This window comes from Peromyscus leucopus, chromosome 1, assembly GCF_004664715.2.
Source record: "Peromyscus leucopus breed LL Stock chromosome 1, UCI_PerLeu_2.1, whole genome shotgun sequence".
Lineage (NCBI taxonomy): Eukaryota > Metazoa > Chordata > Mammalia > Rodentia > Cricetidae > Peromyscus > Peromyscus leucopus.
Genome location: NC_051063.1, coordinates 79,202,933 through 79,218,098, shown reverse-complemented (window position 1 = coordinate 79,218,098; position 15,166 = coordinate 79,202,933). Strand labels below are relative to the sequence as shown.

Here is a 15,166-nt window from a genome sequence, read left to right as displayed (position 1 = left end):
CCTGCTCCACTGAGATTCCGGACTGCACATTAATCAGGAGAGGCGAGTGTGGCAGAAGAGCAGTCTCTTGGCTGTGTGTTGCTAGGACCCTGGCAGTGCACCTCTGAATGACTGGCAGAGGATGTAGGGCTGCTTTCTTATTACCTCTCCCTGGGAATCCAGGCAGAATGGTTACAGTGGTTACTGTTTCTTGAGCTACGGGGCTAAAATCCCGGAAGTGAGTAGCAGGTGTGTACGGAGTCAGGCCATTAACTTCAGTACTGGCAGAAGTGGCACAGGTCGGGGAGCACGACAGGCCATGAATGATGAGACATGATGGACTGGGTACCCAGGAGAAGCCTGTGCTGTCAGTGCAGAGTGAAGGGCAGCAGCTGTGTGGGCTGGGACAGGCAGCAGCCCCACCCCACGTCCCAGCTCAACATACTTGCTGGTAAAAAGAAAACCCCATGCCCACCTCTACTACTGACTTCTTTGTGAGACCCAAATGAGAGCCAGTTAGGTAACCTCTCAGAGAAATGAAAAGTACTGAGAGATGGCGGCTCCTATTGGCCCCGTTGTCCCAGGCCAGCAGCTAATTCTTCAACAGCCTCAGCTGAAGACTCCATTTCCATTTCTGTGACTGTGTGACCCTAAATACCGACCTGACATCCTCATCCCCTCCCCCAGGCTATGATTGTCACTAGCCTTCTAGAATAGCACTAGAGAAGTCAATCCTGAGGCCAGATAGTCTCCTCAGGCCCCAACTAGGCGAGGGTTTGTTGCCCTCAACAGCAACACCCAGGAAGTCCAACAGAGTAGCTTCTGGAAAACCTGCTGAAGTCATGGATGTCCCTGCTGATGGGGCCTCAATATGTCCTTCAGTGAGACAGGTTGCCACATGACTGTCTGCCACTTCTCAAGTGGATTCATAACAGGCAGTTGTGGAGGAAGGAGCTAGGTCAAGGGGACTTGATGGCTTTATTTTGAAGTGACTTCAGCAGATATAAAAGCCCACGAGTCCTGTCGATATGCAACAGCAAACTATTTCTTAAGTCATTTTTTGGTACTGCTTTCTATAGCTCAATAAAATAAGACATGTGAAAGCAGAAATGACCTTGCCCACTTATGAGGGAAACAAAGTATCAAAGCAGGGCTCCTTTACAGCCGAGATGGAAATCCAGTCAGGAATTAAGGGGCTGTGAAGACAGCCCCATTGCTTTCAGCCTCATGTCCAGCTGTGCCATCCCAATTACTCTGACCCTGAAAAATGGATGCTGTAAAATGTGTGCAAAGCTGCTGAGCTAGTTACTATGGCAACGGCTCCCATCACAGTACTACAGAATAGACTGGCCCCACAGACTGGCCACCTCCCTTCTAATGTCTTTGTGGAGAAAGTTCTTGCATTGCTAACACTGTCCTGCTTAACTGTAACAGGCTCTCCAGGCTGGGCCAATGCACTCCTCTAGTGCTCAGGTGGTTGCTCCCAGCAGCCACAGGAAGTTGGTAAGAGCCTTGCCCTCCAGATTAAGAGGTGTAATGTGATGTCCCAATCACTAACAGCAAAGGATCAATCCAGATGCCACAATGACAAGGGACACTGGGCCAGAATGTTTCCCAGAGCACGAGGCTGGCTCTGTGGGCATCAGGAGAGGCCCAAGAGATTACCTTCTTCTTGATGCCATCCTGAATGACCGTAGTCCGATACAATCTCAAGAGACCCTCCTCAGACAGGTTCCGAACCAAGCGGATAATGGACTTCTTACAGCACTTGGTGGAGACACCCTCTTGCTTTTCCTGGTCCATGATCATCTTCTGAATCCTAGATATCAGAGAAGAACACATTCCCACTTCAACATAGAGGCATAGAGGAACCACAACAGGTCTGTCTGGAACCAGGGAAACTCTGCAGGAGCTCTTCACACCTACACATAGGGGCCTCTTGGAACATGAAATACCATCTTTCTTGAGTAAACAAATTAGCGGAAGACAGGCCACTACCCACAGCAGCTCTACAGCACTAGAAATCACGTGATCTGACAATAAACAGGAACAAGGGAAGGGAAACAGTGCTAGGAAGGAAACCTGTCTTCACCAGGTCTGCATGCTTACTGTTCCTTGGTCTGAACTCTTTTTCACTCTTCAATCTTCTGATTCACTGTGATATTTCTAGATCATTAACCACAGAAGAGGAAGGCCAATGTGGACATCAGGACACCCAGACAAACTCCTCAGGGCACAGAAGGGACCAAGGTGAAGATGTATCTAAGGTGGCCCCTGCCCTCACAGTCAGCCTGAGACAGAGTGAAAACCCACATCTGTGACTGCAGGGTGAGGCCCCTCAGCCCAGTGGTTCCCCCACTGGTCTCAGAGCCCTGAGTGGTAGCCTCAAGAGCTGCACAGAGCAGACCTGCAGCTTAGCTCCTCTTCCCTGTGCCTCTTCCGTACCACTGCTGGAGGTGTCTCCGTTTCCCTTCCCTCTAACAATTACCCAGTGTCAGGGTTTGACTCGGCCATGTTGGCTATAACTCATGGGTTCAAAGGCTCGGACCCAGAAGATGGTGATCTTGGGAGGTTCTGGAAGGTGAGGCCTGGCCACTGGAGACAGACCTTGCCCTCTCTGCCTCTTGGCTGTCATGAGGTGAAGAAGCTCTCTGGCTACAGTCTTGTCACTACACACATAGAGCCAAGAGACCATGGAGAACCCAGGAACCCAAATAAATCCTCACTCAAGTTACTCCCTCACAAACCTGTCAGAGCTACCGGTAAGGAGAAAAGTCAGCACAGGCTCTGTGACATCTAGCATTTTTTTTTTTTGTTTTTGTTTTTTTTTTTTTTTTTTTTTTGGTTTTTCGAGACAGGGTTTCTCTGTGTAGCTTTGCGCCTCTCCTGGAACTCACTTGGTAGCCCAGGCTGGCCTCGAACTCACAGAGATCCGCCTGGCTCTGCCTCCCGAGTGCTGGGATTAAAGGCGTGCGCCACCACCGCCCGGCCAGACATCTAGCATTTTAATTCTCAAGTTCTACCTTTCCCAATGACAGGAACCAAATCTCCATCCTACTGACCACAACGGGACACCAGAAAATGCACATGGTGAACCAGGCCGCAGCTCCGAGGCCTTTCAGTCCCTTCTGTGGCTGGTAAAGAGGGGTAGTCACAGACAGACAGCAGCACACTCACGTGAACAGGCTCTCAATCAGTCGGAGGTTGGTGACAGCTTCTATGATCAGATTCCTGCGCTTCAGCAGCCGGTATGTTTTGTGAGGCTTGTCCTGGCCTGGGCCATGCCGTCCGGCTTTCTGGGAGCCACCACTTTCCTACGTCAGAAACCCAAGACCAGGGGTCAGAAAGAGGAGGACCAGACAGACACTGTTCCTGAGGGGCACACTCCCCTTTCAAGGAAGTCAAGTCCTGTTACTCAAGGAGAGTCCACGAGAGTCCACCAGGCCTGCACCCAAGAGGAAAGCAGGGCTCGAGAGGCACACAGAAGGAATGTGCAGTTGCATGCGCACTGGGACAAGGCTTCTGACTCTACAACCAGGATGGGAAGTGAAAAGGAAGGGGGACAGGAGTCTGTGCTTCTCCCCTCACCCTGACCAAGGGCCCGCTTCATTCTTTCTTCTTTTCTCTTTAAGGTTTATTTATTATGTGTATGCGTGTGTCGGCTGCATATGTACAATGCCCACGGAGGCAGGAAGAAGGGGTAGAATTATCTGGAGCTAGAATGCAGGCAGTTGTAAGCTGCCCACTATAGGTGCTGTGAAATGAACCCAGGACTTTTGGAAGAGCAGCAAGGACTTTTAATTGCTGACTCATCTTTTCACCCACAACTTTTAATTTTTTAAAAGATCTTATCAATTTTTATTTTATGTCTGAGTGTTTGCATTCCTGTATGTCTGTGCATCACATGTATGCAGTACCAAAGGAGGTCAGAAGAGGGCATTAGATCCCCTGCGACTGGAGCCACAGACGGCTGGAAGCTGCCACAGGAGTACTAAGATTCAAATCTAAGTTCTCTGCCAAGAGAGCAGCCAGTACTCTTAACAATGAACCATTTCTCCACCCCTCACGGCACCTCACTTTCATTCCTAAGGTCTTCCTACCTTCTAGGAGCTTAACATGCAGCGGGGTCTTTACAGCACATGTGGTAAGGCCTGACTATGAATCCGGAATGGAAAAAGAATACCTGTTGACATCATGCGGTAGCCACAGGCATGTTTGGCTGGAGGGCTATGGCTTGGAGCAGTACTTTTGGGGAATGGGAATACATCCCAGGAAGCTACAAGTTGGTGCTGGGGTGACAGTATGAGAACAGCCGAGCCTAGCTGGCTCCCTTGCCTACCATAGGCGCTCCAGGTCATGCAGGGTTCTCTCATACTAGGGAGGGAAGCCTCGAGGATTTCTGAAAAGTCCTAAGAGTGGCAGCCTATTGTCTGTCATGTTTCAGAGCAACATTCTGGAAGAAACCATCTCGAGTAACTGGAGGCTGGAGAAGCAGAGTTGGGCTCTGCCAAAAACCTTCAGAGAGCCATGGATATAGAATGAAGTGGGTTTTTATCAGAAAAAGCAGTGGTAGGAGAGAGCACAGAACTCTGGCCTGGGAGGAAGGCCTGCTGTATCAGGATTAGAGGACCTAAAAAGAAGGTCTCAGCAGGCATCTGGCAACAGTAGAGTGTGGACAGAGTCTAGACTACCATCACCCAGTGCCTGTCAATTCTGCACTAGGGCTGTGCTCAAGGCACAGGCTGCTGCTATTCCAGCAGAGGAGAATGGAAGCTGATAAGGTCCCCATCCTGTTCTCTCAGCAGGCCAGTTTTCCACCCCATGACATTGCCTTTCATCCTCACAGACCAGACTCTACATTTCTCCTCTTGGGCTGTGAAGTCTGAATAACAGCATCAAGAGCCAACTGGCCACAGATCCGGTCCACACCAGGAACCAGATCCTCTACTCTGTTTCCAAAGCAATGGCAGAATCTGAGGCATCTTTAGGCGACAAGGGACATGGCATGGTGAAAAGTAACTGAATCATGTAATAAGCAGGGGCTTCCTGTAACAACTGTCCTTTGTTTTTTTATTTTTTATTTTTGGTTTTTCAAGACAAGGTTTCTTTGTGTAACAGCCTTGGCTGTCCTGGAACTCAGAGATCCACCTGCCTCTGCCTTCCAAGTGCTGGGATTAACGGCATTTGCCACCACCGCCCAGCCTGTAATACATTTATGGAAAAGTATGGGTTTGACTCTGTGGTGTCAATGGTACTTGGACAGGTGACATCTAGCCAGAAGGTACTGGTACAATTTTGTTTTTTTTTTCTTTCCATTTTATACCAAGTGATACTGGCCTTGCGTTGAAAGCAGGCTCTCAACTTTGGTTGTGGCCATTCTAAGTTACATGACATTGCTTCAAGGATGTCTTGAAGCTAAGGGCATGGCTCAGTGGCACAACACTTGCCTAGCATGCAAAAAGCCCTGGGCTCTACCTCCAGCCCCAAAATATAAAGAAAAATTTAAATGCAATTTAACTAAACACAGTGGCACCTGTCTGTAGTCTCAAGTACCAGGAGGCTGAGGCAGGAGTACTGCTTAAGCTTAGGAGCTGGAGGACAGCTGGGCAACAGTGAGGTCCTACCTCAAAATAACAACAACAAAGCATGCTGCCCTCCACCTACTCAAGGCCATCAACACATCTCTTCTGACGTGTGATAATCTAAAAGGTCCAAGCACTACCAACTGTCTTCTAAGAGGCAATACTGGTTATGTAAATAAACCACACCAACTCTCCCCTCTGAACTCAAGTGAAAAGACCACCTTGTCAGAGGTGATGGGAGTTCTGGGCCCAGCATGGGGCAGGGGCAGCAAATGACACTGTGTCACTCCCTGTGGAGCTAGTCACCACTTGGCCCACAGCCTGTGCCTAGCAGGTGACATTCTTATTGCTATCACCTGTTCCTGTCCCTGGGATTCAAGCCCAGCACCAGAAGACTGGAGTCCACCTGCCCTAAGTCCCTACGGCCACTACTGACCTTGGGGTTATCGAGGCGGACCTCCTCAATCACAGCGATGTCTCCACTGTGACTCTCCATGTTGTTAGGGTCAAAGGATGTGTTGAGCTCAGAGGAGCTGCTGGTGTTCAGGCCTTCCCTACCAGCCGAGCTTCGGCGGGCTCTTCCCTCAGCGCCGCCATGGGAGGCAGCCTTCGGCTTCTTCAGTGGGTGCAGGTTTAGGACTTTCCACCCACCTGTAATGAGAGTGGGCACAGCTGGTCAGGAGAAAACAAAAGGCTTCTCTGCTTGACAGCCAGGGCAGGCTAGTCCGGGGGGACCCCCTCAATCTCACTCTGCAGTCTAGGGGTACAAAGCTGAACATGAAATTCACAAGTCTATCACCTGTCCACCTTCCATACATGTTTTAAAACAGGATTAAGCCATCCAAGGTAATGTACACTTGCAATCCCAGCACTCAGGGGGCTGAGGCAGGAAGGAGGCGTTCAAAGTGGGTTGCAGTGAAGTCCAGTCTCAAACGAGAAAACAATTCACTAGGTTGTAATAACTCAACTGGGAGAACATTAGACGGAACATCCCTGCCTCCATAGTAGGTTCTATAAACTAAACCCTGAGTGGTTCCTGAATAGACTGAGGGGAGGAATGAAGCTCACGGAACTCTACCTCTTTAATAGTAAAACATGCTGTAAGAAAGGTGTTACTCAAGGAGACTACAAGTAACCAGGGCAGGGCACATAACATGACTGTCCTCTCCACACCTACAGTAATGGTGTGAAAAGGATGCTTCTGGGCCCCAAGGCAGGATAGCACTTAGGGGATCTCCAGGAGGCTAAGCTGAACAACTGCTTCCTGACGCCCAGCAGAGCCAGGCTGCTTGGCCCTGCTGGCCCATACTCATCAAGCAGTCCTCACCCTTGGCTGGAGTGGAGTGATGAGGCTGAGAGCCAGCATTCCCTGAGGCTCTTGACTGGCCCCGGGACCCTCGGCCCTTTCGCTTGCCACTGCAGCTGCTCTCCTCCTCGCTTTCTGAGTCAGAGAGGAAGGCCTCTTCACCCTCGGGCATGAGGGACTCATCCTGCACTGAGGCTAGGCTCACAGTGGTCAGCAGCTCTCCTCGGGCCTTTTCGCGTGCATATTGGCGGCTCAGGTCACTCTCCTCCGCAAACACGCAGGAAATGTACTTGGTGGTCCGCTGCCGGCCTTCATCTTCCATGAATCCCTAGGGTAAGCACATGTGTTAGTGCATTCCAGGGGGTGTTGATGCCTATAGGTGTGCCGGTGGTTCCTGTCTCATAATGCCTTCCTGTCAGGACCTGCCATGTTAGGCCTACACATGATCTGGACTGTGTCTGTTCTCTGAAGCTAGAAGCCCCTTGGAGACAGGACCTTGATTTGTTCTTACCATGCACCCTCTGTGCCTGACACTAGACCTGGCTCATAAACAATCAGGAATCAGCTTGTGCTGGTTACATAGAACCCAGGGGCCCATACACTGCAAACAGCCACAGCCTTGGAGACCTGTGGTTTGTTTTATGGCTAATCCATGATCATCTTGCCTTCTAAAATGGGAAAGGGCTTGTCCCACGGCCTGTAGTGGGAGAAAAGTAAAGATCTTCTATATATCCCTTCACATGCAAGGGATGATGCCAAGGCCCCAGTTATACTTAGCTTAACTAATAAAACCCTGTCTATGGCAAAATGTCCACAGTAGCCCACCAGAGGATCTGGATAAGTATCCTCTAAAACCTGTGAGCCAAAGTTTAGTTCCCAGGGTGGTACTATTGGGAAGTGGCAGACCCTTGAGGAGGTGGGAGTCTAACAGGAAGTCCCTGGTCACAGGAGAGTGCTCCCAAAGGAGTGTGCCTCCCCCCACCTCCCACCTGACCATTTTGTCTTCCATCTGACTCAGGAGATGAGTTTACTCTACCAACACGTTCCTGTGATGAGGCTCCTGCTGTCTCATTAGAGGTCCAAAGCAGTGAGAACCACTTGATTTTGGATTAGATCTAGAACAGGCCTAACAACCCTCCTCTGTATAATGAACTGCCTCAGCTACTTCACTACAGTTACAGGGAGCTAACTAACACCAGCCTCAGGAGCTGACACAGCTGTGAATTACAAAAGGGGACACGAGGCCTACAGTCAGCTGCTGTGATGTTTCCAGGTGCCGCATGTCCCACCAGAGAGATCCGGTGGCTCATTAGACACTAGCCAGCTCCAGCCGACTGTCCTCACCCAGGAGTGAGCTGCAAGGGCAGCTGCTGGAATGTCACTCCAGCGCTTCCATTTGAAGAAGCAGAACCAGACAAGTGCTCCGCGAGGGGAAGGCCTAGCATGTTAGCCCCATCTAGGTACTACCTCACGGACAGTTAGGCACCTGCTTCTCTGATATATAATCTCACCGGCACTGAGATGAGGCACTGTAGGATGACAGGATGTTACCTTGACAACCTTGAACCTCTGAAGGAGCCGACACAGCATTCTCGCTTCCAGCTTTCCCACGTTCATAGCAACTCGGATCTCAGCTTGGGAAATTCCTTTCGTGCCTCTGCGCTCAACTGTGAACAACACCATACTTGAACCCCACCACTGCACAGGGGTAGCTGTTCCCAGCCACCTCCCTGCTCCCTCGCTAAGCCAGACACAGAAAGCACTTCCTCCTCTCCTCCAAGGAGTGATCCACCGCTGCCAGGCTGAACAGCACTCCGTGACCCCGAGAACACCAGCAGCTCATTTTGTGTCTGCTCTCTGGTTCTCCATGCTGAAACACTGAAGGGATCAGTGGCTATATTCAAATGGAGGAGGACCTACTAAGGTCTCAAACTTACCTCCATCACTCCCCGCTCCGCCCCCCACAAGACAGGGTTTCTCTGTGTAGTTTTGGTTCCTGCTCTGGATCTCACTCTGTGGACCAGGCTGACCTCGAACTCACAGAGATCCACCTGCCTCCTGAGTGCTGGGATTAAAGGCGTGTGCTGCTGTCACCTGGCCAATTTTTTTTTTTTCTTTTTTGATGCTTTTTGAAAGGGTCAGTTTCATTTATCTGAGTAAGTTCATTTGTAAGGGAAAGCTAATTTCCTGCTGCGGCTTAAAAGTAATCCAGGACAGGCACCAAAATTACACAGGAAAACCCTGTCTTGAAACCCTCCCCCCTCAAAAAAAAGCATCAAAATAACTTTTTTTTTTTGCTACCCTTGAACATGTGATCATCTTGTCTTGGCTCCCAGGTACATGTGTGCCTATGTCTAGGTCCTGAAAATTTTCTCTCTGAATGTGCATTTTCTATGTTTCTGTGGAGACCAACAACTGTTCCTTTTCTCACAGCCAGGCCAGCAGGAAGTGGGGGAGCAAATGATGGCAGCGGCTCCACAGAGAACCAGGAGAAGTTGCTGCCCGTTTCTGGCACCGTACAGTCTGCCGTTTCTGCCCTGCAGCTCATACCCACTACTCAACATCGGCATGTACCCGCCTTTCACAGGCCCTCCCTTTCTAAATGCTCTGGACTGAACACTGCAGGGAGGAACTTGGTTGGAGGCTGCTACACAAACTGGAGGCAGATGACGGAAAAGCTCTTTGTCCGGAAAACACTGCCCTTTCTTTTTTAATGTGTCCACACACTTGAGGCTGCCAGGCAAAAATCAATCAGGATGCAGGCTTTCTACATCAGCCGCACACAAAGATGACCAGAATGAGAGGAGATGGCTGAGACGGTCCCCTCTACTCGACAGTGGAGACAAGAGGTCTATAGTCAGTGTCATGAGGAAGCAATCTGAGCCACCATGAGAACTGTCAATCAACTAGCCTTCAGAAAGCCTGGGAGATCAGCCAGCATGACCTGCTGATGGAGGCTAAGATGGAACCACTTCAGAAGGCAACTGTGGCTCCAGAACCTGCGTAACAGAACAGCACAGAGGTTGAGTTCTGTCACTTCCTCCCTGGAGCAGCACCAGGGTAGAGTCCTCCACTTTGCAGACAGTTCTTGTTCTCCATTGGGCTGTTCTAGAAGCAGTATGTGGCGCCCTCCACAGGTCTGCTAACCCTCTGCTTTTCTAACTTCTGCAGCAGCACAGGCCCCCACCAGGAACAGCAAACACCAGCGCCTAACCTGAACTCATCAGCCCCTAGAGCTACAAGTAATAAAGACTCTTGTCTTTAAAAACTGCCTGCTCTTGGGTGCTTTGTTATAGTATAAGAAAACAGACTAAGAACCGCTAGCTAAGCTTCCTGAGTGTTTCTGTGGGGGGCACTGGTGTAGGTCATTTACTCTTCCACCTTTGACCTGAGAATGTGCTCACATGGGTTTTATCTCAACGTGATGATTAACTTTAAGTAGATTTAATGGTCAAACACTATTCTTGGAATGGGTCCATGAGGGTATTATTTCTGGAGGAAAGCGGCCTATGAATAGTTCAAGGGTGACATGGGGGAAGATATGCCCAAATATGGGTGACATCATATCATCAACTAGGCGCCCCGTGAGAACAAACCAAACCAAACCAGAACAGAAGGCAGAGGCAATGGCGACTCACTTCTCTCTCCATTTCCTACCTCCCTGGGTCAGGAGCAGCCCCTCCCCTGGCTCTGGATCGTGAAAATCCATGGGTTCTCTAGTGGTTCCTTTCCCCTGGGTCTTCCACTTGTGCCAGCTATGGTAGGCCTCAATGTCCACGTCACAGGAAACAATCCCCTGATAAACCCTCACAGACTCGGTTACCCTCAGTCTATTGGTGCATCTCTAGAGAACTCTGTTGTCCAAACACACCCCATTTCACAGACAGGGAACAAGGCTCAAAGGCCTAGTTAAAGTCATTTATCAAGGAAGCAGCGAGGCTCCACCCTGAACCTGATCCAAAGCCGAAGCTTGGAGAGAAGCCTGCAGCCTCCTAGGCTTTATGTACTGGAGCCCCATTTCCCACCTGGGGAGCACATTTCCTACTCCAGTGCTCACACAAAGGCAAGTGTTGTGTGAACAGGACTCACTGAGCTCGTAGGTCTGTGTGAGCATGTCTCGCTCAAAAACGATGTCCACAGGAGGCACACCCTTAGAGATGACCTCCTCATCGTCATCATCGTCATGGTCGTCCTCCATCTTCCGCTTGAACTCCTTCAGTAGCTTAAGGCACCGAACCATGACATCAGTCCCTAGGAAGAGGGCACACATGAGCAGACAGCAGGCACAGGGCCTCATGGGAGAGCAGTAGATGACATCCTGAAAGGTCACAGATGACCTGGTATCACAGCATGTTTCTTCCCTATGTGGTGTGTTTGCAAAGTCTAAAACTACTAATCTTGGGGCTGGAGAGATGGCTTGGTGGTTAAGAACACTTGCTCTTACAGAGGACCTGGGCTTGGTTTCTGACATCAAAAGCGCTTAACTGCCTGGATCTAGCTCCAGCTGCAGGGCATCCAATGATCTTCTAGTCTCCAGGGAATCTACACACTTGTGGCACATGCCCACACATACACATGATTAAAGTAAAAATTAATATAAACAAAATGAATATAAATTTAGAAACAAACAAAAATACCCGCTACCCTTAGGGACAAGACTATTGTGTCTTGTTAACTTTAGAGCAGGAAGAAATACGTGTACAAGGAGCAGAGAGGCACCCTGGCAGCCTCCCTGGAGGACATGGCCTATCCCTTTCAACAATATTCCAGGACCCACATTTGGGATCTGCTGAAGAAATGAAGAACAGTTTTTCTTTAAATTCAACAAGAGGCCCTTCTGGAACTCTGAGGGTGGGAACTTAGCTTACAAAAATAACTCAAAAAGAGGCCAAGGCAAACAGGACAAACGGGTCTGAGCTAGCACCCTTTATGATGTTAGCCCCAGTGATAAGTATAGACAAGGTGGGGCCCAGCTGCAACACAAGCCATGCTCTGGGCTCTGAGGGAAATTTGCATCTACATTCAGATAGCCTACTGCAAACTAGTATATCAGGGAAAACCCCACATTTATGCCCAATGAAAAGCACAACAAAGAAGGCAAACAATGAAGATGCCTGGTACAGACATATGCCAACTCACTGATTCCAATGACTCCAGGAGTCATTTTATGCATACGGGAACTGAAGCATGGAAGGGTTGGGTCACCAGCCCAAGCTCCCACTGCCTTGTCAATGACAGGAGCAAGCTACTCTGTCAGATTTCTTCAAGTAAAAGGAAAGAGAGTCAAGGGTGAGCAGGGCAAATGCCATGTGAGTTCAGAGTGACACCCACCCTAGTGAATGAACCCTGGGAAATTTATCAGTAAGCCCTAGCACAACTGGAGGAGGTGACAGCCTTGGGTGACTGCAAAGAGCCTGAGCCGAATCCGGAAGCCGGAGGGTGGTGGGGGACAACACCCTGATAGGTAGGAAGCCTCCTCTATCAGCTCTACTCTTTGACTAAGTGATATGTTCTCTCTGTGCCTCAGTTTCCTCAGCTGTAAAACCGAGAGAAGAATAGCATCAGGGGAGCCAGATGGCTCAGTGGACAGAGGTGCTTGTATGCAGGCCTGATGATTTGAGCTTGAGTCTCAGATTTCCTGTTCAAGTGGTAAAACATGCCTACAGTGACAGAAGATGGAAGTCCAGGGCCATTCTGGGCTGCAGTAGCAAGGCTTTTTCTCAAAGAAAAACAGTCTTCCTAACCGATGCCTGCTCAGGAGACACTCACTGCTGCTTCTCTCCTTACTATCACCCTTGAAGGGCACAGCTGCTGAGGGCCAAACAGCACACCCAGCTGGCTTGCTGGGACCTTAATTTCAATCAGATTCCACAAACATTTATTCTGTGCTGTGTCCAGAACAGACACACACCAGACAGGTTTCCTCCACTGTAAAAAGAGACACAATGAGTCTGGGCAAGGCAGCTGGAGGACAGTGGGCTTGCCGTGACACAGCCCAGGCTGACAATCTGGTTCTGCCTACCACAGGGAAGCCCTTTTTCTCTCTGAGCCTCAAGTTTCTCAGCCCTCAAGCAGAGCTAATTCTAAATGCATCTTAAATGGACTGAGCACTTTGTGGAGGAGGCTTGGAGATGAGTTAGGAGGTAGGGTGGAACAGATGTCTACCCACTGCATGGGACAAAGAAGGATGAATGGGGTGGTCTGATCTGGCCATGGAGGACAGGCATTGAGGCAATGAGGTAAAGAAGGGGAAGAAATGAAGACTGCACTCAACAGCAAGGCAGGCTGTAGAGGGATGTCTGTATGCCAGGCAAGTGACGTTGTGTTTATTTTGTAAGCAAGCTGTTTGGGGCTGTGGCGAATGTGGCCAGTGGCTTGATGGGAGGCCTGCAGGAGTAGGATCTACAGACGCTGGGGCCCTGGCACCTCTCCTCAGCACAGGCCCAGGCTCACACACTTCCCTTTCCTCACAAACCCTGCTCAGCCTCTCAACAGTGATGGCATAAGGGACTGAGAGACCAATCACTGCGGACTCTGTCCACTCGTTCTTTGCTCAAATACCTGCACCAGCACCACCCCTCCTGATGACCTGAGCAATAAGCCACGCTCCCCATTTTCTTGGCAATGAAGAAAAAAAATAAAGAGATTAGGAATATTAGAGAAAAAGTAACTCAGAACAGTGCCTAACATATTATCTGGATACTCCTTCCCCTGCAAGGCTGACCCCCAAATGAGACAATAGAAGTACTGTCTTGTCTGGCTTCCTCTTTTAAAAGGCCAGAACAAGCCCAAGGACAGGCTCTTCTTACTGCCCAAGGAAACAAGAGTACTAGTAACAACACACATGGGAGCTTAACAAAGGTTTAGAAACTATCACTGTTGTTAAGTTAGAATTTCAGAGTCACCATCAAATACCCAGTGCAAATATCACCTCCCCAAATATTTGCTCTGAGTTAGTTAGCACCGGGCACAATTAGGTCCCCTCAGTCCTAAAGTACAGAGGAGTATTGGGGAAGGCTGCTGGAGCTGCGGTGCTGAAAACATCACCAGGAAGCCCCTGAGGGCTTGGAGCCTGGCACTGCTCAGGAAGCTAACACGATTCAGTTGAGGCATGTTCCAGCCATGTTCATAGCCTCTACCTGCCCTGTTACCAGGCTGGCCATCTGATATAGGCAGCTATGCGACCATGAAGTGTCCAGGCTCAATCTCCATCCCAAGCAATCAGCTGGCTGTACCCTGAAGGGACACAGGCAAAGCCCTCCTTCCACACAGGGCCAGCCATTGGTCCAGAAAGTGCTGTTTGCCACCATCACTGTTGACACCAGCCCCCGCATTCCCGCTGAGCCCTACATAGCTGCCACCTCTGGAGAAGGGACAAGGGCCGCTCCAAGAGGCACTGCCCTAGCCCCTATGCAAGTGACTCAAGTCTAGGTGTTTACACCCTGGTAAAGGTCAGCCCTCACCCAAGTTTTCCCTTTAATAGCTTCTGCCATATTAAAATGTCCCTGCTTCTTTTATGTACATTAATTATTGACAGTGTTACTTTTTTTTTTTTTTTGGTTTTTCGGGACAGGGTTTCTCTGTGTAGCTTTTGCGCCTTTCCTGGGACTCACTTGGTAGCCTAGGCTGGCCTTGAACTCAAAGAGATCCGCCTGACTCTGCCTCCCAAGTGCTGGGATTAAAGGCGTGCGCCGCCGCCGCCCGGCTCCCCTTTCTTAATGGTCATGATTTACTTTGCTGTACCGTGTTATATTTCTTGATTTAGGTTTTACTTATTTCAAATTTAACAGCTTGAATGAGATTTAATTCATATATTGTATAATTTACCCCTTCAGTGGATATAAGTCACAGCCCATGTATTAAATACTAGCCAACCTTAGAAGATTTTTAATCATCTCCACTCCTGTACCCGAGCTGTCCTCAAAGCATTCACAGTTCACTTCCAGATTGTCCCACTGGACTTTCCTACATGAAATGCCACTGTGGCGGCCGCTCTTTCTTCACCTGTCTTACTGAGAACCAACTGAGCCACCACACAGGTGTGGTGGTATTGTGTTCCCCAAAATATTGTGTACCTTAATAAACTTATCTGGGGTCAGAGAACAGAAAAGCCACTAGTTAGGCAGTGATAGCACACGCCTTTAATCCTCGCATTCCAGAGACAGAAATCCATCTGGATCTCTGTGAGTTCAAGGCCACATTGGAAACAGCCAGGCATGGTGACTCACACCTTTAATCCCAGGAAGCAAGCCTTTAATCCTAGGGAGTGATGGTAGAAAGCAGAAAGGTATTTATAAGG

The 15,166-nt window shown here is 49.5% G+C and overlaps 1 protein-coding gene across 1 annotated transcript in view; it reads right to left on the bottom strand.

Moving 5' to 3' along the window:
* The window catches only part of Gtf3c1 (general transcription factor IIIC subunit 1), a 69,335-nt gene that overhangs the window by 31,711 nt on the left and 22,458 nt on the right, over positions 1-15,166 (bottom strand). The window contains 6 exon segments of the mRNA XM_028867905.2: positions 1,645-1,798; positions 3,157-3,293; positions 5,998-6,212; positions 6,889-7,195; positions 8,419-8,534; positions 10,957-11,118. Coding sequence (XP_028723738.2) covers positions 1,645-1,798; positions 3,157-3,293; positions 5,998-6,212; positions 6,889-7,195; positions 8,419-8,534; positions 10,957-11,118 — 1,091 coding nt within the window.